Here is a 26,631-nt window from a genome sequence, read left to right as displayed (position 1 = left end):
AGATGACATCACCAATATTTTATTTATCTACATAAATCTTTTTCGAAAACCTAAAGTATAACCATTTAAAAAATACAACATTTATAACTCTAAGCTGAATTGTGTTGTTAATATTAACATATAAACTTATAACATAGAGAACAAGAAAGGAAAATTAATACAACCATGCAGTTTGAAATTATGTATATGTATAGATATTAATAATATAAAAAATCAAAGCTGAAAAACCTCATAACTAAGCCAAAAAAATCCTTAATTTGAATTCTGAAGGCTTTTCTATGTTAGTATGTATTAGCTATAGAAATCTGCATGCTCAATTTAAACCTAAAATTTGTATCAATTTTTGACAATTTTAATGATGTAACCCCTTATTAAATTTTGAAAAAAAAATTTTTTTGAAAATTTATTTTTGGACCGGACATTGCTAGATTGATTCAGCTGTTGATCAAGAATTTATATGATTTATAGGGTCGGAAATTATTCCTTCACTCGTTATAAGCTTCTGAATAAAGTTATAATACCCTTGAAAGGGTTTTTATAATGATTCATTAAACCATGACCCTCTAAAGACATTTATCAATCCTGCATTTTCTCCAAATTTACCTTTTTTTATATACATTATTATATCCCTTCTTAAAGCGTTAAAGTCTTCAGGGTTTGAGCATTTAGTTTGCGGTTTCTAATTTTATATCGTGGCTTATAACCATTCTTATCAGCAGTGTACATGGTGATAGTCTCGGTATCAGTCTTATCATCGTATGAGGAATAGGTACCCATCACCACCAGTTCCTCCTTATCGGTACCGGGATTCATGATTACCCCAATTTCCTCACGTTTGCTGCCATTGGGCTCCTCTAGGCTGGAATGGCATAAAATAATAATTATCAATTATCTTTGAAAGGATTATATTTGACTTTCTTGAAACGGTAACCCTCCTTGGTGGGCACCTGCTGGTAGTATTCCGTCATAATTGTGGGAAAGATGAAGTCCAGGAAACCCGCTGAGCAGCTCGAGGCCATAATGGCCAACATGGCACTGAAGAGTAGCTAAGAATATTAATAAGAATAATTACACATTATATTGACACATATTTATAAATTTGTTCTCATTAAAAAAAGCAAGTATTTCTTACAAATTTCGTTGAAACCATGTTCGTTAAATTTAGCAAGCTATACTAAAGCTGCTGAGGGGCACACCTTAATTTATAAACTTAAGAGCTTATGGCACCTATAGTCATATATCCCGAATCAGGCATATTTCTTACCTAGTTGTAGCCGAAATTATAGAAAACCGGAACTTTTGGTTCCCCAATTAAAAAGCTAAAAGTGGGGAGAACAGGATTTGACCTCACTCTTTCACTTTTTTGGTCTTAAACTCTCATTAATTATTATTGTGGTTATCCTTGGCTTTATAACGAAACCTGTGATATATAAATTTATATTTGCATTAAAACTGCTAATAAAAAAAGTGAATACTTAAAAACTGGTTTATTTTGATTTCACTTTCTATAGAATGCTCCAAATTTAGCATACCAATGAAAGATTGCTTCTAAAAGAACAAAGTAATATCTAATGCTAACACTCAAAATAATATTTAAAATGCATTGTAGCAATTAATCTTAAGCTGAGAATAAAATATATTGCTCTTGGTAGCAATAGAATTAAGTTGTTCTCAACGAAACAAATTTTGTATTAGGTAAAACCTTTCAAAATATAAGACGCATCATATTGAGTTAATTTAAGTATTACTAAATCTTTAAAATTGAAATATTTTTACAGACTTTTAATAGTTAATTGTTATGTTTTTTAATTATTAAGAAAAATTTATTTGTTGTCAGTTAATATTTAAAACTCTTATAATAAAAGTGATTATTTCTTTACATAGCATAATGACAAAAAGCTGAACGGTACGATGTAGAAAAGAGGCGCCACCAAAAGCATTTACTTTGTAAAATTTGTTAATTTTAAATAATTTAAATGTATTAAAAACCTAAATTCGCTTACTTACTAAATAAATAAAAAGGATTGAATATTTGTATTCCTTATTTTACTGGTATATTGTAACATTTTTGTTCAAATTATTATCTTAACATTTTTTTAATACAAGCCCTTTCCTTAATACATTTAAACTTAACCTTTAACCGTGTGAAAAATATAGCCATGGCATTGCATATACCATAATTAGAATAAACACTCACCTTTTCGACTTTGTTACCTAGCATTAATGCCGTAATACACACCAATATTTAGTATTAAATGACCCTTACAAAAAAGCTAATTAAATTACTTAAAATTATATTGACTACAATTAATATTTAAATTATGACTTGGCACGTTTCGCGGACAAAAAGTGTGAGCTTCCATAGCCGATGGGCAGTCGCTGATCCATATACCAACAACTAAGAGAGTCATCATGTTGAAACGGAGCAACCAAGTAATTCTGACAGGACTTGTGACCCTTATGGTGACTTTTGGATCTATACCGACCATCGAAGCAGCTTCCAAGGCACCTGATATAAACCTGGGACTTATTTCCATCTCGGATACATCCGATATGTGCCAGTACTCGCCGCTTTTATCCTACAGTTGTTGCCAAAGTGTTACTGTGAATATGTTGAATGATACCAGGAAATGTAAGAGGGTGTCCTTTTTTATTATTTCATTTTATTATTAGTAAATCCCATTTACAGTTTGCCTGAACTTTAAGGCGAATATCTTGGGCGGAAAAGTGGATCTGAGTACTACCATGGATGGGGTTTCATTGGGAAAGTTTAATATTGATATCAATAAGCCGCCAACAATCTGTCTGCCTTTGATCTCCACGATGGGCCTGAACATGTGCCTTAAGCTCAACTTCTCGCTGTCCAGCTCCGGGGCCAAAATCTGTCCAAATGTCTATTCATCCTACAATACCAACGATATCATGAGCTACACCTTTCCATGTGTCCAGGTTGCCCTGGATGGTGTGAGCCTGGTGTAAGGACTAAACACAATATAAAATGGTTAGGAAATAAGCATCAATTTGGTCTTGTTTCGAATTAAATTATTTGATTGATGTGCAAATTATTGATTTGATTTTTTTGTTTACAGAAATGAAGAACAAAATTATCTCTGCTAAGACTTAACCGTTTTTTAAACCTTAAATCAGTTACATAAAATGTACACATTTTTTCCTTCAAATTTTTTATTCTTAATGCTTTTCATCGTTAGAATTACAAAATGTTTTCAGCAGATAGCCAGGAAAATTGGTATATACAAATGTTACTGGTCAAATGCACGGATCAAATACGATCGAGGACATACATTATAAGACAGCTTAGCTTATCGAATAGGCTATTTTTTTTTAATTAAACAAAAAAACAAAAATATAATTGTGGGAAGGGATAGGGATTGGGAACCCATCAAGCCCAGGGTATAAATGTACAATAAACTTATAACTGAAGATCACAAAGGACTCCTAACCATCATACTAGAGCCTAGAGGTTTTGGTCTTACAAATTCTACCAATTACATTATGTTGGGTTCGGTCTCTCTTCCTATATTGAGGTAAGCAGCAGATAATTTAGGCTTCTTTATATAGATAAAGTAAGGCTTGTCAGGATCTAAACACCATTGGAGTATATCTAGTTCCCTAGGGGCCTCTAAGGAACCCGAATAAAGATCAGTTCGTTTGTAAATCGCTCATATACTACATCTTACTACAAAGCTCGCAAGACTAAAGGCGGTTATCAACGAGTTAACAGAAAAAAGTGGTTAAAGAATTGAAAATGCAACTATAATGGCGCATTTTGAAGACTAGGTAAGGTGAACTTGAAACTTAAACTTTCAATTTATTATAATTGAAAGTGTATTCATCATTTCTTTGTATCTTATATTTAAGTTTCAGTCTTGAAAAAGCACCATAAAGTCAATGTCAGTAAATTTAACCACTTTTCATATTCTGTGAGCAATCTATAAGAATCTTTTCAATCTTGGCCTTTAGTATTGCGGCAAAACCAACGATTTTCGTAGGCCTGTGTAATTTATCGCTTAATCAAACTAAAACTAAGCCTGGAGCAAGCCACCACTGTGATTGGCCAAACAGCTGCCCTGGTCCATGGCCAGGCCGAATGGGGATCCATCTCCGCGAAGGGACGACGACGATGATGTCGCCGTGGTGGCCGAGGGCGGCACATCGCCCACGATCGCCTTGCACATGACCATCCTGACTCCGGCAAGGAAGTCGGTGAGGTAGCATCATGTGGGTCGCGAAGGAGCCGGTGGCTTCCGCTCAACGGCTGTCAGGACGACGGGTGGCGGGGGTGGCGGAGCACTACGCATCCTGGGCACTGGCTTTTGATCCTGCCGCCCCACCTTGGGCTGTATGGTGATGACCTTTGGTTTGGTTCCCAGGTGTTTGGCCCTGGCATCTGCAGCACCGCCCTCGTATTGCACCGATTCTACTGATGATGAAATTCTTATGTTGCCCTCTTCATCAATGTCATTGGGATTATTATCCAACTCATCGTCCTCGTCCTCGTTCTCCTGGTCCTCGATCAGGGCACGGAACTCCTGAATTGATTCGTTTAGCACCCACAGTTGAGACAACAACGAGAGATCTAGTTGACGCAGTCCGTTCTGAAAGAGGAAATTAAAAAATTAGTAAAAGTAAGATTATATGAATGAATATAATGTAATATAAATATAAAATAACATAAACCTTTATTTAATCTTAATACAATTTTCAGTGAATGATTATTGCTAAAAATATTTGAGCTTAACACGTTTCATTAACCTTTTTATATTCACTGATAAGTTATCCAACACACTTATCTTAATGAAATATTTATATACCCCTCTAAAGATGAATATATGTGTATTCTTATCAGTAACAATATCGCCTGCCTAGCCATGAATAATCCCGATATACCAATGTCTCCTTATATGTATATAGCCTTGGCCTGTATTTATGCCAGAAAGACGCTTGTGGTCAAAATGAAAGTTCGCCTGTCGCTGTCGAGTAGGAAGGAAAAATCTCATTTGTCAATTAATATCTCAGCATAATATCGCGCGAAAAATATATATATATATAAAAAAAAAGAAAATCACCAAAGAAAACTTTCTGCCAGCAGTCGCGTTTCCAGTTGCATCGTTTGTGGCACTAAAATCCAAATCCCCTCAACTCGACGTCTCGCTCCAGCCAACTCCCACCTGGCTGCTAATGTATATTCAACATTCAGTATTCAGCACTCAATGGGGGAGACCGGAGATTAGAAAATAAATTATAGAAATCGCTATGCTTTAAATTAAACAAAAGCAGCATAATAATATTTAAATTAATAGCATTACAAGTTGATATTTAAATGGGATGCGACACGCGATAATTAAAAATAATATTTGGTTTGCAATGGAGAAGTGCTTTATTTATATTTTTGTACTATTAGGTATTTAAGGCATTCCTGATTAATTATTATATGTTAGCCTTTAACTGAAAAAAGAAGCAATAAATAAATATATAAAAATAACTGCATAATATCCCCATAATTTCTCTTCATATTTTTGTTAGAAAAAACCACAGAACTCAATTTCCCTTCTGCTACCGGACAGAATAAGTATTTTTCCATTAGTGGTTTTTCCTTCAATGCATCCCAGATTTTTCCTGCTTTCATAAGCTTTCCTACCAATGAGGAAATATATTTGCGTGTTCTCCAATAAAAAAACTGCCTATCTACACTTTTCTCTTTGTATCTTCTTACTTTTTTTGCTGTTTTTACTATTTTTCTTTGTCTATTAGTTGTTGCTTTGGTGTAAGCCATGTAAAGTGTGCCAGTTTGTAGGTGATTAAAACCTTTTTCGCCGCTTTTCACGGGGGCGTCACCTTGGGCTTGGATCGAATGTGAATTAGTCGCGAATTAACATACTTGCAGGGTTATCTGTGGGCAGTACAATTGATCTAAATAGAAATTGTAAATTGCACTAATGACATTAGTTGTCTAAACCAGAAATTACAGATCAGGCGGTAAGAAAATGTGGGTCAACCTTTATGGTGAAGAGTAGCTTTGACCAAAAACAGAATTAATTAAGTAATTAGCATAAGAAATTGTATGGTAAATTAATATTAATTTACCTGATTATATTCTATAAGATATATATTTCATTTAAAAGCTTATTAAAATTTATAAATATGAGTTTAAAGAAGAGTTTATATTTTTCTCTTATCTTTCATTATGTCAAATCAATACAATTAGTTTCAAAACTCAATTAGCCCTAAGCTCATTGCGCTAAAATTGCTTAGGGCTGTTCCATCCCATTGGTTATATTACGTGGTATATTTTTTTGTTATCTTTTTAATGTGCCCCGTGTAGCGTTGGAAGACTTTGGCGCAAGCAGAAGCCCTAAAAGTATTTCTTAAATGCAACAGCGCCAAATGGCAATGAACGCTGTAAATGCCAGACAAGGCTGCCTCTTCTCTGCTCTGCCCTCTGGCGATGCAACAACTATATAGTCATATATACAAACATTTGCATATAGATTTATATATATATATATATGTATATTTGGATCTGCCCAAGATCTGTGGTAAATACTGGCCCGTTCTATCTTTAGCCATTCGGGAAGCCTTTCAGCTTGCATCAAAGATTTCTGCGCTGATGCGTGAACTCTGCGGCTAAATGGCGGCACCTTTTGCAGAAAACCATGCGGAAGATCAGGAAATGGGAAATGGGAACGGGAAAAGCGAGGAATTTCAACAATAACAACTGGGAGAATAAAGAAGAAAATAAGTGAAAATATTGGCAGACAGCCCTAACGTATTTACACAAATGTAAATCTATAAAAGAACTTATTATATTAGAGTTTTATAATTTTAGTCAGAAGCTTGTAACTCTGCGAAATCGGGTTTCCGACCCCATAAATCATATATATTCTTTATCAGCATCAAGAGCCGAGTTGTAATAGCCATGTCCGGTCAAAATTTATTTTTTTCAAAATTTTCAAAATTTTCAAAATTTTATAGGGGTTATCGTTAAAATTGTCAAAAATCTATAAAAATTTGAAATTGAGTATGCAGATTTATTAACCTAATAAAAACTAAAATAGGAATGATTTCCGATTCAAATTTAATGGTTTTTTGGCTTAGTAATGAGCTTTTTAAGAACCAATATGCCTTAGAAATTTTTATACAAAATTCACAATAAATATAACTTCAAAGAATGAAAATTGTTTAAGTTTAGTTATGATCGATTTTTGATTCGATTCTATACTTCAAGTGCGGACTGCAAGGGAACTTCTGCATCCCTTAGTTAATTAAATCTTTATATTGCTGTATAAGTTTGGGCAAATTTAGTAGAAACCCCTGACGATTCTCACCAGACCCTGTTATTTACCAATTAAATTTAATTAACCCCAAAGTTGGGCAAATGAGGCAATGGATTGATTGCAGAACGTCGGTCTTGTTGTTTTTATTACCTTTTTTTTATTTTTATAACCCATGAGGCAGAGGTTGGCGTGTCGTGTTCGCGGTCTGATTAAGATTAACTAAGCCCAGACTAAGTTCGCATGTGCCAAATAAAGTGGAACAGGTGAGAAGCGATTAGCCACGAACGGGGTCGTCTTTCGTCTTTCGCATTTCATATCTCCGTCCGGCCAAGATAGAGATCTTGGGATCTGGGAGCCAAGCGGAGAAAGAATGCGGGCGTTCAAGGCCATTTTATGTAAGCCGTAAAACTCCATTTCATGCATTGATGCATTTCTTCTCACCAACAACCCAACAGCGGCTGTCCGCTGGCTTTCAAGCTCGAGCTCAGGCTTGGGCTCTTTAGTTAAGTTACTTTGGCTGCCTCCTTTTCTGTTGTTCATAAATTTAATTTGCTGCCATAACCGAGGTATCTGGCAAACCCGGCAGAAAAAAAAAAAAAAAAACAGCAGCAACAACAAAAGCGGCCAACATAAATTAGCTGAAGCGGACTCGCTTTGTTGCTTTGTTGGTTGCTTACTTGCCAGCTTGTTACACTGCAGGGAAATTCTAGTTATATATAAGTTACTGTTTATATTTAATATTCTTAAAATTATTTACTAAGCTAAACACTTTTTTACACATTCATAGTTCTAATATTATTATTAATAACATTTTTAGTTAGGTTAATGGATTAGTTTTTGAAAGTATAAATTTCTGTATCTTATTTTCTTTTTAGAGCATTCAAGACTGTATTCAATCGAAAAACGTTCCTGAACTTTTTTAGTTTTGATCTTTTCTTGTACGAGAAAGTTATTAATAAACTTCATTAGCTGTTGAAAGGTTATTTCTGGAAAATATAAATTTATATTAATAGCGTATTCTATACTTAGAACATTAGAAAGAATTATGAATTTATTGCGGAAACTTTTTTAAACATTGTTCCTCCTCATATTTCTTTTTAAAAGAAATCCATTAACCTATTTAAATGTTAGAAAATTGTTTCTTGAAACTGTAAATCCTTACAGGGACTCAGAAACAATGTTGAGATTTATTCTGATATTTTTTCCAAGTGCAGGCTTGCCAGCTTACTTTGGCTTAATGGCTGCGCATGCGCTGATTAGTCTTACTCCTGTTTTCTCCCATTGTGGCTCCGTGGGCTTTTTAGCTTTAGCTTTTTATTTCTCCCCGATGCGTTGTGTTGCATTAACCAAGTTTATTACTTCATTTTCATCGTTGTGCACATTAGAGATGGTGCCAGTGCCGGTGATGGCTATGGGAACGGCTTTAACAATTGCGCGTAATTTGACTTGACAATCATCTATTAATTCGGAGGGAATCAGGCAAAAGGTAAGATATGGTGGTATCGTATCCATCCGGCTAAATGAGTTCTGCACTTGGAGCGGTGAACACTAAAAATTACTTTTGTCCAATAATGATAATAACAATAATAATAATCATCATTTTAGAGGTGGTACCGCTTTATGAGCTACACACTTTATGCCGACAAATGTGTCTTTTGGTTACCACACTCACTCCGAAAAAGTGAATACAAACTATCGGCTATTTTTTGGCCTTTCAAAACTATATAATTTTTCAAAAGTGCGGCTTCGTGAGTTCTGCACTTTATTTAATTGTAAAAAATATGAGTACCCACAAAGGATCCAAATATAATGTATAATCGCATTATAGTTGGCACTGTGCATTGAAAGCTGATCTAATAATGACACAATAAACTACCTCACTGACCTTCGGCAAATATTTACTTTCGATTTCTGTTCAAAATTACCCAAGTAAAAGCGGCTTTATATCAAATGGAGACGTGAGTGAACAATGCATATCAATATCGCGGGTTCACCAAGAAGGCTAACCAGTCGATCTTAGCCCAGGTTCGGCATTCGAAAGCAAAGGCAAAAGCAAAACCATTGGCCAGCTAAAAATCAAAATCAAAAGCGGCCAACTAACATAATTGCAAAACACATTCACACACCGCACCGGACCCATACTTACCGGCTTACACACCCACCGAGCGAGCGATCAGAGCCCGAATCGTTAATCAACCGACCGAAACATTTGCGAAAAGCGAGAAAAGAGCTACGGGTTCATTTTGGGTCACCAAACAGATACCCTCATATTGTATTTTTAAATGAATACAAAATTAAGTAAAAATAAAAAAAAATAATTAAAAAAAGAGCATCCTATACATTAAACTACATTTGTTCAAATCATTTTACATAGTAATTAAATAAATGATTTATATAACTAAATCTAGGCAAACAAGAATATATTCTATATTTAAAACTACTTATATAAGGCTCTAGTAGAAATAGTTTTTTAATAATTTAAATTGCTTTAATTAGTATATAATGCAATTAGGTAAAAATCATTAAATTATATAGCAAAACGAGAAGTTCATGGGATCATGGATTTGAATCATTCAAAACTAAGCCAAAAATGCACTAATTTCAATTTGGAAAGCGCTCCCATGCTAGTATTTATTAGGCTAACAAATCTGCATGCTGAGTTTAAAAATTTAAAACATTAAAATTTTTGTCAAATTTTGAAAATTTTAATGATGTTACCCCTTATAAAAAATTGGAATTTTGAAAAAATTTCAAAAAATTGTTTTTCAACAGGACATGGCAAGATCAACTCAGCTTTTAATTCTGATCAATAATATATATGATTTATGGGGTCGGAAATGACTCCTTCACTGCGTTTCAAGCTTTAAACTTAAACTATTATACCCTCCAAGGGTTTACAAATTATAAACTATTAAAATCTATTTAATTGGAAAGCTAATGTTCTATAAAAATTTTATAAACAAAATTAAACAATTCAGACAAATAAGATACTGCTTAATATCACTCTTAAATCCCTGCCTGACAAACTTATTTTTAAACCAATATAAATCTTTTCCTATTTATATAAATAAATTTGGCTTGCAAAAAAAAAGCACATGTTTAGAGAGGTCAATAAACAGATTTATATTTTTATTTACTTGTTTATTTATATATTTAAGATTAATATAAAAATAAACAAGTAAATTAAAATCTATTGCCATTAATGTAGTTTATATCTGATTAAGAAACGTACAAAGAGAGGTCAATAGCCAGACAGTCTAAATATATATCCATAATTTAAGGAAATAAATAAAAATCTCTTGCCATTGATTTATATGTATTTTAACAGGGAACTTGTGTGGGCGAAGACCAAAATACTTATTTGTAAAGTCAATAAACATATCTTTCCCATACATTTAATTGTATTTGATCAAGATAATAACGTTTTTAAAACGCATAAAGATAGACCAAACAAAATAATACTCAAGAAAATAAAAAATACACTTCCTATTTATTTAATTATAAGTCATTAAAGAAACATAGTTTATTTTTATGGATCCAGAAGACCGAGTAACTTGATATTTTGATCGTTTCTGACGATTTCAACAAGTTTGCACCCAACTTGGCCAGCAAATGAATCAAGCCCGGTTAGAGTTAGATAAACAAAGCCAGGCCCGCGCCATTGTGGCAACGAATAAATTTAAATGCCTCGCAGAAATAACACACAGTAATAAATGGTTGGGTAAATACAATGACCAATTAAAGTGTCATTGGGCTTGCGTTGGCGCTCTCGAAAGGTTGTAAAATCGCATTTAACACATAGGTAAGACCGGTGTAAGCCAGACCAGAAGTGCGGCCAGCTAATGTAAAATATTTGTTAAAACACAGAAAATAATAATGGCACGAAAATGTGTCTCGATTTCAGCCAAAAACTCGACCCAGTCTCTGTCTCTTGTACATATTGCACAACGGCAGACATGCAAATTGCACAAAATGGCCTAAATGGTGCACAATTTAGTGTTTATTTCCAATTGTTCAGCGCCGCCACCAAATCGACATCTAAATCGGAGCAGCACGAAAAAGGCGGCATTTATGTTTGTATATAGAAATGTATATATTCAGAAGACTTGCTTTTGATTTTATTTTCGAGATCGAGACAATACGCCAAAGCGGCCGCTCCTAAACCAAGGCTTACTGGCGCATTTACACCTACGCCCGATCGAGTATTAAACAGGTTCTTATGGCCACATAATACTATAGGTTGCCACTCAGCAGAATTAAATGTGAAAGGTTTGGCCAACTCAGACTTTGCCAACTCAGTTTTGCCGGATTTACCGTAGGCTGTTGAACTACAACAAACTATGTACTAAACCAGGTCAATAAAGTTCACCTCACCACCAAATGCAGCGGCTTTTGGCCCAAAAAAAAGTGTGACTTATTCGGGAGAATGACAGCATTTTCTGACAAATAAAAATAAATGTCGTACGTCAGAGAACTGGTTTCATTGCTTTTGTTTCGAATGTTAATTTTTTAAATATTTTATTATGCGGATTATTTCCAAAGATTTTATCTTTAAGCACACAAAATTCTGGATAAATTAGGAACGGTTGGAAAAGATAATCTTAAGTCTTCGTTAATAACATTTAAAAGATACAGAAAACCTAGTTTTTAAATCAATGTTTTACTCCCCAAATAAATATGTAAAGTCTTTAAACTTTAATTACATAATTTCAGATGATAAAAATCCAATTAAAACAGGTCTAACCTATTTACGATTATAACATTTTTTATTTGAGTTGTAATAAACCTTTCTCTTGCTATAATATTTATGACCGGCTAACTCTTCTGCATTTAATTTATCATGGCTTGTAAGCTCTTCGATTATCTTTGACCAACATAAATTCATTTTCCCCGATTAAATAATAAATAATAATTTGTGAAGAGCATAACCAAAAGATGTAGCTCATAATATTTCATTATTTAAATAGTAATAAACCTTTCTCTTATTTATCAACCTATTATTTAACAATACAAAATTTACTATTTAAACACCTCTGCATATAAACTAGCATTAATCTTGGTAATACATTTTCTCCCCTAGTAAAAACACAACCGAAACCAGTCCCGGCTTTAAAATGAAAAGTAATATTGAGTGAGATCTTACCATTTCCTTCCGCAGCGTCGCGATTTGTGCGTCCAGAGTGCTGCCCGCCTCGATGGTCGCCTGGGGGTTTCCTTTGGTGGATAAGCTGGGGGATTTGGGATCCGTTTCTCTTGCTGGAATTGCTCTATTTCCTTTCGGAGAGGCACCGGGCACCGACCCATTACCACCACCGATGGTATTCTCGTTGCTGTCCTGAACGTTATCCGCCTGATAATCGCTTTCTTTTTGGCTGATCTCGCTGTTATTGTTATTGCTTCCCTCCACATCGCTGAGCAGTCCGGAATCGGAGCAAAGTAGTTTATTGAAGCCAATCAGTGACTTGGGCAGGGGTGGCAGCTCGCAGGCCGAGGTTCCACTGCAAGGAGAAGGGGAAACCAATGTCCGAATTAGTCAGGGGAATATATATACTAGACTACAATACATACAATTTTTTTGCACCCCAACTATACCTTTGCTTGCCACCCAAATAGCCATAACCTTGCCAATAACCAATCACATGACCATCAAGGTCATCGTCACTCTCCTTCTCAAAGTCCCCATCACTATTATTATTATCATCATCGGATTCTTCCTCATCCTTAGGATTAAGGTCGTTGAGAACCAAGGGTAACACCGTCATCCCCGCCTCCCCGAACTCCATCTCATCCTCGTAGTCACTGCACGTGGTCGGAGTCTCGCCCCTCATCCGGATCAGTTCCTCGTCCACGTCCCGCTCGTCAATGTTGAAGAGCCCGTCCTGGAAGCGTTGGTACCACTTGGCTACATACTGGGCACTCGGTGAGAACGATCCAAAGGCACTGCGACACTCTTCCAGTATTTGGGAGGGATGGAGGCGGCGACGGAACCCGAAGAGGATGCACTGCTGCAGCTCAATGGCCGTGGGAGCCGGCATGGGTGACAGGAAGAGCTCGTCCAGGTCCTCGGACATTTTCGGGGACTTTCTCAGCTGGCCCTTCAAACGACTTATGACATTAGCTGCAAAAGTGTTTGTTTTGGTAGAAGAGATATCGGAATCTTTAGATCTTCCACCAATTATAGATGGATTTTGAACAAATTTCTTGGCTTTTCCATAGCCTCAAAGAAGGAGAACAGAATGGCAACAGCAACGATAGAACAAAGAACACGGAACACAAAACACTGGATGAAGGTGGAAAGCTATATTCAGCATGGGTTCAACTAGTATCAGATGTAGGTTAGGCATAGAACAAGGTATGGCTATATATATTTATGATTTGTTGTGAATTTTGATACTCCAATTGACATAAGCTGCAAAGTCTTGACTTTATTCTACGTTTGTTTAAATTTAAATTGGAAACCCAGAGAAAGGCAACAGGTTCAGAGAAATATACAACAAATATAAACACAGAAGATAGTATTGCTTATAATTAAATGTATTTATTAATTTAATATTGCTTCAAAGAAATCTCTTATCCAACTTTGTAATAATCTTGTTCAATTATAAATCTTTACCGTGGATAAGATAAGTGAATATACGAGGCTTTGCTGATTACACTTTGTTTTATTATATATTATTTAAAAAGAAAGCAAAGCGCACATACTGATAAATTGAAACAGGGTGATGGTTAATTATAATAAGATTTTAAGCTGCTTGTAAAATTTAAAGAACAAGAACTAGAACAGAAAGCAAATCGGTAATGAATGAAATTCGCAAAATATATAAGCTGAGGTATAGGCAAAGCTTAGAATTTATGCATTAGACCTAAATAAATTACTTTGATCAAAGATTAAATCCATTACCAAATCTTACTACGAATATATGTCTTGTTTTCTCTTATGATCCAGATTCAGATAATAATTCTGACTGAGCCTCGCTCTTCGAACTGACATTTTAATCACAATCTGCCATGTACAATGTATACACAGATTTATGAGAACATGGTCAGAATGCGAAAAAGATAAAGTTATGTACACAATGCAGCTCCGTTCGCAAAAGAAAACCAGACACGAAGGCCATCAACTTATGGCTTTTAGAATGCTAACAAACGAGTTCAAAAATTTGCTAAACAGTAAGTTGCATCAAAGGCCAGTAGCCAGTCAAACAGTCAGTCACACGAAACATGGTCAAATGCAGGAGGTAATTTACTTTGTAACCAACATTTATTCCTAATGGATCTAACATAGTATGCAGCTGGGGTATTAAGGCCATAACGTCTATGTGAGTTGGATAATTGCTCACTATTAACTGATTTTTAGGAACCCCTTGGCAAGAAATATCTTTGTTTTATTTGCTGGGAGCTATTAAGATATTCTACAGATTAATTTCCATTATGAAACCTATTCAATGATCTAGAAATTAATTCAAATGGTTAATTAATTCCCTTTAGTTTTATTCAACACAATGATGCAATCCACCTGTTGCTCTTGTATCTGTCTATAAAAAGTAATTTTGCATTTCAAAGTCTCCGCGTACGATTCTATAATTATATTGAAATCAAAAGGGCAGACCGCCAATCTATATCAACATCTGCAGTCAACACCTTTCAGCTGCTTTTCAGCCCACATGCCAAACTATTTTGAATACATACCAATTAACTCAATCAGTCAACAAGTGATCAAGCCCACATACCATCTATATATTCCTACCTTAACCGATGCATAATGGAAATGAATATTTAAAGAACCAAAATATGTATTAGTAAAGAAAGCATGCTTACCAGGAACTAATCATTATCACAAAATTGATTTGATTTTGGCATGAACTGATATTACGTCATGAGATTTTCCCGAACACACATTTAAGCCATAAATAATATTCTGTGGGAGGTTCTGCGGGGCAAGGCTAGAGGTCAACGATAGAATGATTCTATACAAACGCAAGTGATGGGTTTATTCGAAATGTCTCACATGTCCGTTAAGGAAAACACATGTATATTATATCGTACGTATCTGCCAGGCTTTTACTTTTCAAATAGCTGATGTTGTGAAGTAGTAACACATTGGAAAAACACTGCGGCAACATTTTTTTAGACAATACACAAATCAACACGAATACATTTCGCTCTTGCGAAGCATGGCAGCGGCAAAGATATTATTATTTCAGCTATTTGCTATTTGCTATTTGCAGTATGACTAATTTTGACTGCCAATCTGTCATTTTTTATATCTGAAGAATTCACACAGCTGCGTAAACAGTGTCATTTAAAGGGCCCAGGGCCTTCAGCGCGTACTCACAAATCACGATTTGTACAAACAGTATGGGAGAAATGAACATATAATCTGGATTTCCTAGTTCCGCTCCGCCTCGGGATTGTTTTTATTTTTTGTTTCTTAATTCGCTGCGAACTCTCTGCTCGTAGCGCCCAGAAATTCGCGTGCAACTAAAGACTAAACACTGCCACTTTCGGCCACGTTCGCATCCAAATCCGAAATCCGTCAGAAACAACAAAACAGAGAAATCCCCAAGATACGAAAGCCACGCGAGGTGAGAGCAAATAACACTCAGGAGAGTGAGAAAATCAAGCGGCGTCGGGACAAAAATAAAAATAAATATATAAGAAATGAGCAAATTGATTTAATAAAAAAATAAAATGACAAACAGGGTGTAGCCGGAAGTCAAAAATAGACTAATTCAATTTGAAAATAGAGTTTTTTGTCACATTCCAAAAAGAGTTCATCGACTTTTAGATAGAGATACAGATGAAGATGCAGGTACAATTTAAAGTGTAAATCGAATATATACGAAATATAGTAATTAATTATAGTAATGCGAAAAGTTATAGAATGTTTGATAAAAATAATAAATATAACAATAAAAAATTGGCAAGTCAATGTTTGTTTGCAATTGATTCACGGGATCAAATTGGAAATCAATCATAACTAAGCCAAAAATGCTTAAAAATATAGTATTCTTGGATTTTTGTAAGGAAAATGGCTCAGTCGAGTAGGTTACTTATGCTGATCAGGAATATTTTTAACCCATAGGAATGAATTAGAAATAATAAGCTTAATAACTAAGCTTAAAATATTCCCATTCTTTAAGCCAATATTTATAGATCTTTCTGCATTAACATTTTTTCAACAAAATCACAGTTTACAAAACTCACAACTAAGCTAAAAAGACTTAATTTCAAATCGCAAAGCTTTCCTATGTTAGTTAGTATTGGGTTAATAAACCTGCATAGTCAATTTAAAATTGAAATTTTCGTCAAAATTTTAACGATGTAACCCTTTTCCTTTTATTGACAAAAATTAAGAATTAAGAATTTTTGAATTTCGTTTATCTGCCGGAGGTGGCTAGAAACTTTCGGCCGTAGATGCTGATCAAGAATATACATGTTTTATAGGGTCGGAAATTTGTACTTTACTCTCTGCAAACTTCTGACTGACTTGAGAATACCCTACAAGGGGATTAAAAATAAATTTCGAACAAGAGCATCTTCCAGTTTGTTTAGCGTTCCTATCTTTATCATGTTATGATCTATATTCAGCACCCTGTAGAATGCCCCGTGTCACCAGCGTGGCCCAACTATTTTTAGATATAAATATAACAAAACTCATTTGCTCATGCCGCTGCGAGATCGCTTTGGTTGTAGTACATCATGTACGGAATAATCAGTGGGGCTCTTCAACGAGACCTTTGGGGCGGAATACCAGCGGAGATTCTAGAGCTGCTCCCATTCCCATTCAGAAATATCCGAAAACACGATGTCGAGTGACTTCGAGTGATGCAGCCGTCAAATTTGTCTTATTTCGGACCCCAACTGTGCGTATTTGTTATAGTTTTAGCCTTGCCGTGCGGCGTGCGGGACCAAAGCGAATTGGGAGCAGCCGGAATGCGGCATGGCGCTATATATATTCATATAAATATATATAGTATATAGTAAAGGAAAAATAGTAATAAATAAAACCAGAAGCAAACGGAACAGCGAACTGCAACTGCAGCGAAATGGGGGAATTATGCAGGTGCAGGCCAATCGGATCACGCACATTGCAGGATGTGTGGCTTTTTGCAGAACAATGCAACAAACAATGACGATTTCTTCGCCGACGACGCCGGTGCTTCACCTACGTGATCATAATACCCAATGGATGACCCAAAAATTTCACCAAGACGGCGCCGAGAGCTCTCCGAAGTTGAAGGTGATAAAAGGGGATAGAAATCTCTGGGTCAGTTCTGCCAGAGTCTTTCACAGCCAATTTAATGAGGGCACGGCGTAAAGACTAATAACGCCACGCACACAATCAGGTTCCAGTTTCTCACAGTGGCTTTCTCACGCATTCTAATAAGGCATCGCTTTTCCATTGTCTTCAGCGGACTCAAATTAAGTGAGAAGTTGCCGAGTGACGGTGCACTGATGGAGTTACCGACTTTTCAAGAGTTATTATCATCGGTGGCTCACGTATAATATACTGTCGCCTTCTACGTGCAAACGCCCTTTTCTTGGGGCCACTCCCAAAGAAATCCACCAAACAAAAATTGCTCATATCGACGCCGTTTTCGCTTTCATTCCGAATGCTTAACAACTATCCAACAGAGAGCCCATAAATTTCTATTTTCTAGCTTTTATTTCGCTGCTGCTTAAAGAGTTTCTAAACAAATAACCAAACGTATGCAAATGAGACAGCAACTAAGCGGCGACTCCGAGTCGTTTCTTTAACTCTGGGTTTTGGGCTTTGGTTTTTTGGTTTGGCTTTGGTTTAGTTACCCAAATAAATTTCGATTAGTCGCGGGTTTCTCTTTCGAATCCAACAAAAAGCGAAATTTTTGATTTCGGTTTCCTGATTAGTAGAACGAAGCCACCTAACAAATAGCTCTACGAATGGCTTAATTTATGCAGATTGTTCAGCGCCAGCACGGTATCGTATCTGAACAAGGTGTATACATATATATATTGTATATATAGTAAAGTGAGCCACTGCTGAGACTTTGTTTTCATTTCTCAAAAGCGAAAGCACCGCAATCTAAGCGGGACATTTTTGAGAATAACCAATAAAAACATACATATAATGCAAGACACGCCATCGATCTCCTTTAGAAAATAAAAGCGCTCTGGGGCATAAATAATTATATTATTATATGTGAAGATTTATAGGCTAAAAGCCATCACCCTAAGTTATAAATATAAAATATAAATAATATTAATAATATAATAAAGTTTGCCATATGTGAAAGTAAAATGTCGAGTGCTTAGCTTGGCAACAGCAAAACGCATAAATCTGTCCATTTGACCAACGAACGGAACAGGAAACTTGGGCAATACTTGCGCACCTGAGATACAAATCTGGCCGAAACTACTATTTTTAGCCAAACAAATGTTGGCATTACAAAACAAGGTAAAACAAGTGCAAGTCGAGGGACAATTTAAGTAAGAATCGAGTCTGGCCATGAAAACAAATGGGTTCCATTCATCAGAATTAAATGAAAATAATATAAAGAATGTTTTATTAATGAAAGGTCGGGAATTCCAGTTGAATTCCTGCGATAAAATTATAAGAAATGTTTATAGATAGATTTATTAACCACATATATTATCCCACATTTGCTCTTTAAACTTATCTCAAGAGCAATTACTCCTCCAAGTTTTATATTTGGCAACATGTTAGAGTAAGTAATTTGTGAGATATTATCTCCTAAGATATACTCCTAAGCTTTTAGTGTAAAATCGCTTATAAAAAACTTCAAGAGGTTGCACAAATATATATGAGCAAACGTGTGTTTTTTTTTGGTTTATGTAAGCCAAGTCGGCCCACACTTGTGTATAAAGTGGAGTAGAGTCCAAAAACTTCATCCACATTTGGCTTCCAGGTTCAGGCTGCTTTTCCGCATGTTGGTTTTCCGCTAAAATCAAGTTTATAGTGTCTTTTTTTTGGGTACTTTTTTTTGGCCAAGTTAGGTGTCTCTAAATCAACTGGGGAATTGTGTGGTCCGTACTCCTCACCTTGTAAACTAGTAACACTCTTTCCAAACATTTATTTCTGGTACAATCACTAATCATTCGATTAATTAACACCATCTTGATGGGAAGAAGAAGTTGTTCCTTTTCTCAGTTATATTTTCTTTTGGCTTTCTGGTTGGTGATCTCATTGACCTGATATTTTGGTATGTTAGTGGCTTTTACAGCTCAAAGAACAGCGGTACGAGGTAGTTGAACCCGAAATATCTGTCGCATCATCTCGAGATATTTAGCCGGTCGACAGGGGCAACTGAAACAGAGGCACATTACGCAGAAATCCACCTGAAAGTCTGGCACTCAGAAGAGCTTTTGCGGCGTCACTTTGTCGTACTTTAACGGTTCTCACACTCGTAACAGCCTCGACAAACCCGACTTGAATGCGAGTATATATCTTTGGCAAACACCAGACTTACAGCTCTCCAGCACCTGAAGTTGCTTTAGGCTGGCATCTCACCTGACTTCAGGCTCTGGCTCTGGCTCTGGCTCTGGCTTGGCTGACAGCCATCAGGCCTCCGGACCGGCCATGATTTTAATCGCACTTGAAGGTGTTTCTTCTGTATGCCTACTGCTAGTTGGAACTCATATATGTGGAGACCAAAGGCTGTCAGTCTTTGTGGTTTTGTGCAGTTCCAAATATGTGGCATTACCTTCTCAGCGAAGAGAAAACTGAAGCTTGTAATTGCTGCTAGGAAAATAACCTCCAACACGACCTGTGACCTCGAAACCTATATCTCTAGCTAACTAAAACTAAAGCAATGATCGAAAAATTCCACTAAGCTTGTCACACCTGGCTGCTAATTGACTTAAAATGTAGACAATTGCGTAAAAACATTTATTAAACGCAGTCAATCAATAATTACACAACTCAATCAATTAAACTTGCTTAGCTAAAAAAGGAAATAAGTCCACATTGGTTAGCTAAGCTAATTTAAATTCAACACGTTTGAACTATATTTAATTTAGAAAAAATGCAGAGAAAGCCTTTCATTTGTGGTTTTTAATAAGATGAAGAGAGTTAATCAATATAGATACATAGTACAAGTCCCAATGAAAAGCCGGTTGAAGACATACAATTTGTATATCTCGGTTAAACTTACAGTTTCTATTATTTGGGACTCAAAAGCAGCTTACATTTAGCCCGAATTTATATGATATGTAAATCCCAATGTGATTGGCTTTTCTTTGCCTGGCTAGTAGTCATTTCCCAGAAAATTATGTTGGAAAATGATTGCTGACAACGAGCAATGCAAGGCAATAATCAAGTTGCCGTCGTCGTCGTCGGTGTCGTTGTCGTTATTTAAGATATTACCACATACAAAACACATTCCTTTTCGCTTTCATTAATGCCTTGCAAATAACAATTAGCTTTCAAAGAAATTATTGTATTACACACAACGATTTAACAATAATTTAGCAAGTTCTTTGAAACAGAAACTATGTCACAGACAGATGGAGCAAACACATATTGTATTTCATAGAACTTCAAAGACAAAGACCAGGAACTTCTAAAGCTTGTAAAGCCCAAGACTTCTCCACGTTCTGTAAGACCATATATAGTTTGCATAGGAAAGAATGAGGAAACGGTAAACCATTCTTGATAACGGCATCCATTATGCAAATTGAAATCGAAGGAGCCATAACTGGGGCCCCGATCCAAGTGCAATATAGGATTGCTGCAACTGCTGCTGCCTTCGCCGTCGCACTGATTGAATTTATTTTATAACGCTTGCCTCGCAGTTGCAACAGTTAGCCATAGATATATGTATACACAACACACACCTTTATATGTATATATTTTATGTGACTTATCTGTGAATCACTACTTCATATGCATAAGAGCCAATCCACACGTTCAGGCATTTGAAAGATGCAATTTGCCATTTGAATTTCGCAGTTGTAGGAAATGGGGATTGTGTGAGTAATTGGCAAAGTAAAACACATTATTATCGGACAATAATGCCAGCCATGGGAAATGAGACTCAGACCTGGTTGTTTTCATCGCAATTATTATTATTTTTTTATTGCAGCTTGGAATGTGCGAATTTGTATATATATCTTTTGATAAAAGCAGACCTTCAGAGCTTCTTATTCATCATAAATATATGAACTACTTTAATCTAAGAAATGGAAAGGTTAATGTCTGTGACCTCTAGAAAGTTGGAGTTAATTGAGATTAAAATTTTAGTACACAGTAAGAAAGTTAGTATAGGGTTTTAAGTGTTATTTTTATAGTAGAAACAATTGTTACAAAGTATTTGAGAAAATGTAAGAAAGCGAATTGCAGCATTCATGTCTTTAAGCTTTAAATTGAAAGTAAAATATGTAATAAATATGGATTATTTATAAAACTCCCTGAGCCCCTACTAAATACTATATAATATTAATAAAGAATACCAACCATCTAATTCAATCTTTAATTATTGCCAGTATAAGGTACACTTCTTTCGACTTCTCAAGTTCTCGATTCTTATGGTTTGCCAATGAAAGCTATAGCTTCGTGTGAATAAGCAAATATTTGAATATATAGTAAATACAATATATGTGCACGATATATGAAGTATCTTGGTCGTGTGTGCGATGGCGCAAATGCCAAGCCAAGTGAGTCACGATAATCACTTTTCGAAGCGACAAACACGTACCGCAACGGAATACATATAAGTATTTATATGTTAATCAAAATACAAACACAATGTGTGTATTGCCGCTAAAATACGAATCTTTAGAGTCGTAAAAGAGCGGCTCGAAACGGGTTTTCTGCCTGTTGGTTACTTTGATTCTGCTGTTAAAATACAAACTACACACGAACGGATCCGAGAAACCCAAATTGTTAATATCGCAACCTTTTTTTATATATATATTTTTGTTTTTTGTGGCCACTGCAATCGAACCCGTGCCCGCACATGCAATGTATGGAGTGCGGTGTGTGCAACGTGCAACAAACCACATTCGAAATGATGTCAGCACATTGAATTAATGTTAACCCGCCCGCCTCGGTGAGATCTCACTTGGTAAGTACCATCACAATGGTAGTCCGGGTTGGGAGATCGAGCTCGAGAGGTGCTCCAAGCTCCAAACTCCGAGCACGGAGATTCCGTGGGATGCGCACGGTCGATCAAATCAAAACCATGTCAATGGAGCCCAGCGAAACTCGGTGAAATAATTGTGGCGGCAGCTTAGTAATCATGGATTTAAATTTCAGTCCAAGATCATCTCAAACTCCTTAACCCACCAAATATAATTGACGATGAAATATAAAAATAAATAAAACCTATTTATAGCTTCTTTCATATCAGTTTGTAATTGTAAATAATGATTTAGATGTTGCAAATAATTCTGATCTTAATTCATTGTGAATTTTCAATATTATACAAGGCAATTCTATTAGGATCAAAATAACATTCATTAAGGTATTAGAGTAATCAAGATAATCTCAAACTTCTCCAAATATAATTGACGATGAAATATAAATATAAACAAAAACTATTTTAAGCTTCTGTCATGTCAGTTTGTAATTGTAAATAATGATTTTGATTTTGTAAATAATTCTCATGATACAAGTCAATTCTTTTAAGATCTTAATAAGTTTCCTTACGGTATTAAACTAATCTTTCTAATTTTAAAATTTAAAAAGCATAAGATAGTATTGATTTTTCATTTAAATAAATGTAAGTCCTACTTTCTTGTCTCTGAATCTTTAAGCTCTGCAACACTATCTCGCCTAAACCAAACCCTTTGTTTTTGTTAAACATCCACAAATTGCTTTTCTTTTCGCCAAACTTGTATTCAATATTCATTAGCACTTAATAAATTATGATTTTTTTATGAACATTAGCTTTTTATAGAAAATCATTATAAATTCGCTCATTGGCATGCCCAGCAGCAGTGCCATAAAGCCCCTATCTATTAACGGGAATAGCTTTAAAGTTTAAACTATAAATCTTGCAAATTTATAGGATATCTGTCATTGGCACTAAACTCCTAATAAATATCTTAATTTTCCATAATTTTATATTCATAGGTAAAGCTCATTTCAAAATCAGTTAACGTTGAAAAAACTTTCGTATGGTAAAACGCTAAATCAAAAAATTTTCTTCAGTGAAATTTTCAAGACAGTTTAGTTTTTGCATAAATATTTGTGATATAACTTATTCAAGACTTTAAAATATTAACTTTATCATAATTTTAATATAGTATTTTTTCTTAAAGTTTTAATTAATTATTGAATTGTTCAAAGAACTCACCGTTTTGCACTGCGCGAACGCTTTTCGGTCTCCGCCTCCTTGACGCTGTCCCAACTATCGCCAACGCCCGATGACATGTCGTCCAGTCGCTCCTCGTCCTCCATGCCTGAATCCTCTAGAGAAATGTGGCAGCTGGTCAAAGTCACCGCTGTTCCATTGTCGCCCACCTCTATCCAATCCGAGGTACGGATACGTTGGGATCTCTCGGTTCCGTAGGGTGAAGAGTCTGTGGAGCAACCCGAGGGACACCGCTTCCTCGAGGTGCCCTCCTTTCCTATGTTCTCTTTCAGGGATTTGTTGACCGAATAAGTCAGGGTATCCTCCTCATCCACATCTCCATCGGCATCCTCCACATTATCCGCATCCACATCCTCGGTATCGGCATCGTCAATGGAGTTGTAGCGAATACGCGAGGCGATCTTCTTGGGTGGCGATGTGGCTACCGGCGACATGGACTTGGTGGGCAGCTGCTCCAGCGAGCAGGATTTATTCCGCATGGCGGCCAGCTCTGAGATGAGCATTTCGTGGAAGGCCTGTTTCTTTTCCGGTGTATTTCCCACGCTAATGGAGCTCTTTATGGTGCTGGTGTAGCTCGGCTTGGGGTCACCGAATTCGGAACCAGAGTTTATGTTGATCCGCATGCAGTTCCCTGTAGACTGGATGGTCAGAACATCGGACTCCTGCTTCAGTGCCTCATGTTTGGTGATGATTGTGGTATCAGCCGCCGCCTGTTTCTGCCCCTGATTTATGATTATTTCAGAGAACAGCCGCTCGGCTGCGTTCTTCAGATTATTCTTAATCTCCACAGTCCGTCCGCCCAGGAATCCTCCTCCTCCTCCTCCGTTTGGCGAGACTACTGCAGTGGACTCCTTTTGGTAGCTGTCCAGCGTGGTTTTGGATCTTCTAAAGAGACCAGTGGATGGAGTAGAGGTTACCTTTGGTACATCCTCCACATCCATGGTGGCCACGGGTAACTGGACAATTTTCCTGGGCCTGGGAAGGGGTTGTGTTGCTGGCTGCAGGCCTGCCCGTTCAAAGTCCACCTTGCCGAGACTCAGGCGGGTCTCCTTGCGGGGTGTGGTCTGAGGGGAGCCCCCGATGACGCTGATCGAATTGTGACGATTCACCGTCACCACCGACGTGGTGACGGTCTCGCGGGGCTTGGCCGTTGGTACATCGGGCGCCTTGCGGAGCTTTAGGGGCTTCACTGGTGGGGTTGGTGCCGGCACCGCTGTGGTTGGCGTCTGCGTCTGGGCCTGTTTCTTGGGCAGATTAACCGTCGGTGACTTGTAGACCAGGGTGCGACCCACCGCACTCAGCTGGCTGACAAAGGTGGGCTTCTTTTGGATGATTGGCGGCGTGGCCGAGGGATTACCCGTTGCCTTGGGCCTGGGCGGCACTGGTGGTCCAGGCCGCTTCACCACCACGGCCGCTGTGGCTCCGGCTGTGGCCATTGGTTGAGATGTAGCTGAAGCTGCACGTTCTCACGCGAAACCAGTATTTTTAGGTCACTTCTCGAACGGCGAACAGCGTACGACGAACAACAACGACTTGGCTTATTTATTATTATTACTTAGCATAGGCGCGCAAATGGGAAACTAGTTTTGCTCTTTGCCGCGGACTAAGTTCTCACATGGCACTGGCATCTCCTCTCGCTCCGATCGGATCCTCTCCTGCTACTGCAGCTGCTCCGCCGATCTCTGATCTATTTTGAATATAGGCCACTGCAACGGTGCTAGTTGGATGTGCCAAGTAACAAGTAACACTTATTGGTCGGTTATTCGATATGGAATATGGTTGCTCTGCTCCGCTCTGCTCTGCTCTGCTCTGCTCTGCTCTGCTCTGATCTGCTCTTTGGCACAAAACTCGTTTTCGCTGGATCTTTTGGGGGGTTCTGTGGAGTTTAAAGTGAAAGGGTTCCGTTTATTTTGGTTTTTGTGCTGCGACACACAGCATCCAGCAATGGTAACTGCTTTTAATTGAGTTGTTGTAGCCTACTCATTATTGGAACAAAATAAGAACTTGGTATCTTTGATAATTATAAGTTACGCAACGAAACCATTAATCAATTCCTTGAATTATCTGGTCTTTGAAGTGAAGGGGGCCCAAGAATGAAACCCCTATATAACTTATAAAAGCTTGAAATTGGCTGCTTATTATGTTTAAAAGAATTTTTAAACCATTAATTTAAAGGTGCCATGAACCATTTAATAGTTTTATCATTGAACAATGCAACAATAGGTCAAATCTTTGAGTTTTGTGGTTTTTAAAGTGAAAGGTTTGGTATATCATGCTTCCTAATTAAGTTGTTAAAGAAAAAATGAAAAAGATGTTGCAAACTATATAAATTTTACTACCAATAATGGTTCTACAACTTGAAAGACTTGAAGTTCTGTTTACATTCAAGTGAAAGGGTTTACTATGGACATTTTATTATCCATGGTTTTATGGTTTTCAGTCTCTCCACTTCAACAAAAAAAAACCAGGAAATTATACCGCCTAAAGCACTTTAAGCCGCGTTAATTGAGCTGTGTATGTTGCTCAGTCCGTCATTTAAATAGGTAAGAATTTCAACATTCCAATAAATGATCATCTGTGAGAGTTTTATTATGTTTGAGCCACAAAAGGCGGCAGACAAAAGGTTAGAGGGGCTTTGTTTTTGATTTCTTATGGCCTTTGAAAGAACGGTTGTCATTTTGAAATTGAAGTTTCACTGTTGCACTGATTTTCGGCACTTGCTGGGTTTCCAGTTTACGATCTTCGTAAGGCCTTAATTTGTTTAAACTTTACATATACAATGTATATACAATTTATTCGATTCAATTATTCACTGCATCCGCACCCACACTGAAGCTGGGACGGGAATGGGAGTGTGCGTATGATCGGTTCGTGGGGAAATTCCCAATCATTCGATTCTAATGATTCATCCATCCATTGGCGGTTGTTAAATGAATATTGTAAATTTATATATTTTATGCATTTTTGCGCTTGAAATAGCTTAAAGGCATCGCATCGCATCGCCTGCACTCACACACACA

At 36.7% G+C, this 26,631-nt stretch overlaps 4 protein-coding genes across 9 annotated transcripts in view; 1 reads left to right on the top strand and 3 right to left on the bottom strand.

Annotated features, from left to right (window-relative positions):
- Positions 1–633: 633 nt before the first annotated feature.
- On the bottom strand, positions 634–1,150 carry LOC110176551 (larval cuticle protein 65Ab1-like). Its single transcript, XM_086839915.1, has 3 exons — positions 1,133–1,150; positions 919–1,046; positions 634–859 (listed from the first exon to the last, which is right to left on the bottom strand). The coding sequence occupies exons 1-3, from the start codon at positions 1,148–1,150 to the stop codon at positions 634–636; spliced, it is 372 nt and encodes a 123-aa protein (XP_086696041.1).
- A 1,242-nt stretch (positions 1,151–2,392) lies between these two features.
- On the top strand, positions 2,393–4,402 carry LOC110176481 (uncharacterized). The gene is made up of 2 exons (XM_020942847.2): positions 2,393–2,632; positions 2,690–4,402. The coding sequence occupies exons 1-2, from the start codon at positions 2,413–2,415 to the stop codon at positions 2,977–2,979; spliced, it is 510 nt and encodes a 169-aa protein (XP_020798506.2). The 5' UTR covers positions 2,393–2,412; the 3' UTR covers positions 2,980–4,402.
- The window catches only part of LOC110176483 (uncharacterized), a 26,371-nt gene continuing 2,742 nt past the window's right edge, over positions 3,003–26,631 (bottom strand). Inside the window, exons 1-4 of one of the 5 annotated variants that reach the window (XM_020942854.2) lie at positions 15,631–15,940; positions 12,864–13,413; positions 12,439–12,793; positions 3,003–4,616 (exon numbers count right to left, since the gene is read on the bottom strand). In XM_020942854.2, coding sequence (XP_020798513.2) covers positions 4,236–4,616; positions 12,439–12,793; positions 12,864–13,413; positions 15,631–15,670 — 1,326 coding nt within the window. In that variant the 5' untranslated portion in view covers positions 15,671–15,940 and the 3' untranslated portion in view covers positions 3,003–4,235. Of the gene's footprint in view, positions 4,617–12,438; positions 12,794–12,863; positions 13,414–15,113; positions 15,131–15,630; positions 15,941–23,593; positions 25,488–26,631 lie in introns of those variants that run through there. The other 4 variants (XM_020942855.2, XM_086840202.1, XM_086840203.1 and 1 more) reach the window with 4 other exon arrangements.
- The window catches only part of LOC110176482 (WD repeat-containing protein 44), a 10,591-nt gene continuing 8,251 nt past the window's right edge, over positions 24,292–26,631 (bottom strand). Inside the window, exon 12 of one of the 2 annotated variants that reach the window (XM_086840198.1) lies at positions 24,292–25,487. The gene's annotated coding sequence lies outside the window, so the exon portion shown is untranslated. The remainder of the gene's footprint in view (positions 25,488–26,631) is intronic. The other variant, XM_086840201.1, reaches the window with a different exon arrangement.

This window comes from Drosophila serrata, unplaced genomic scaffold (genome assembly GCF_035046125.1).
Source record: "Drosophila serrata isolate PLE 108 unplaced genomic scaffold, ASM3504612v1 contig_382, whole genome shotgun sequence".
NCBI classification, from domain to species: Eukaryota; Metazoa; Arthropoda; class Insecta; order Diptera; family Drosophilidae; genus Drosophila; species Drosophila serrata.
Note: the sequence above shows the minus strand (reverse complement) of the source record. Positions and strands in the feature narration are given on the sequence as shown.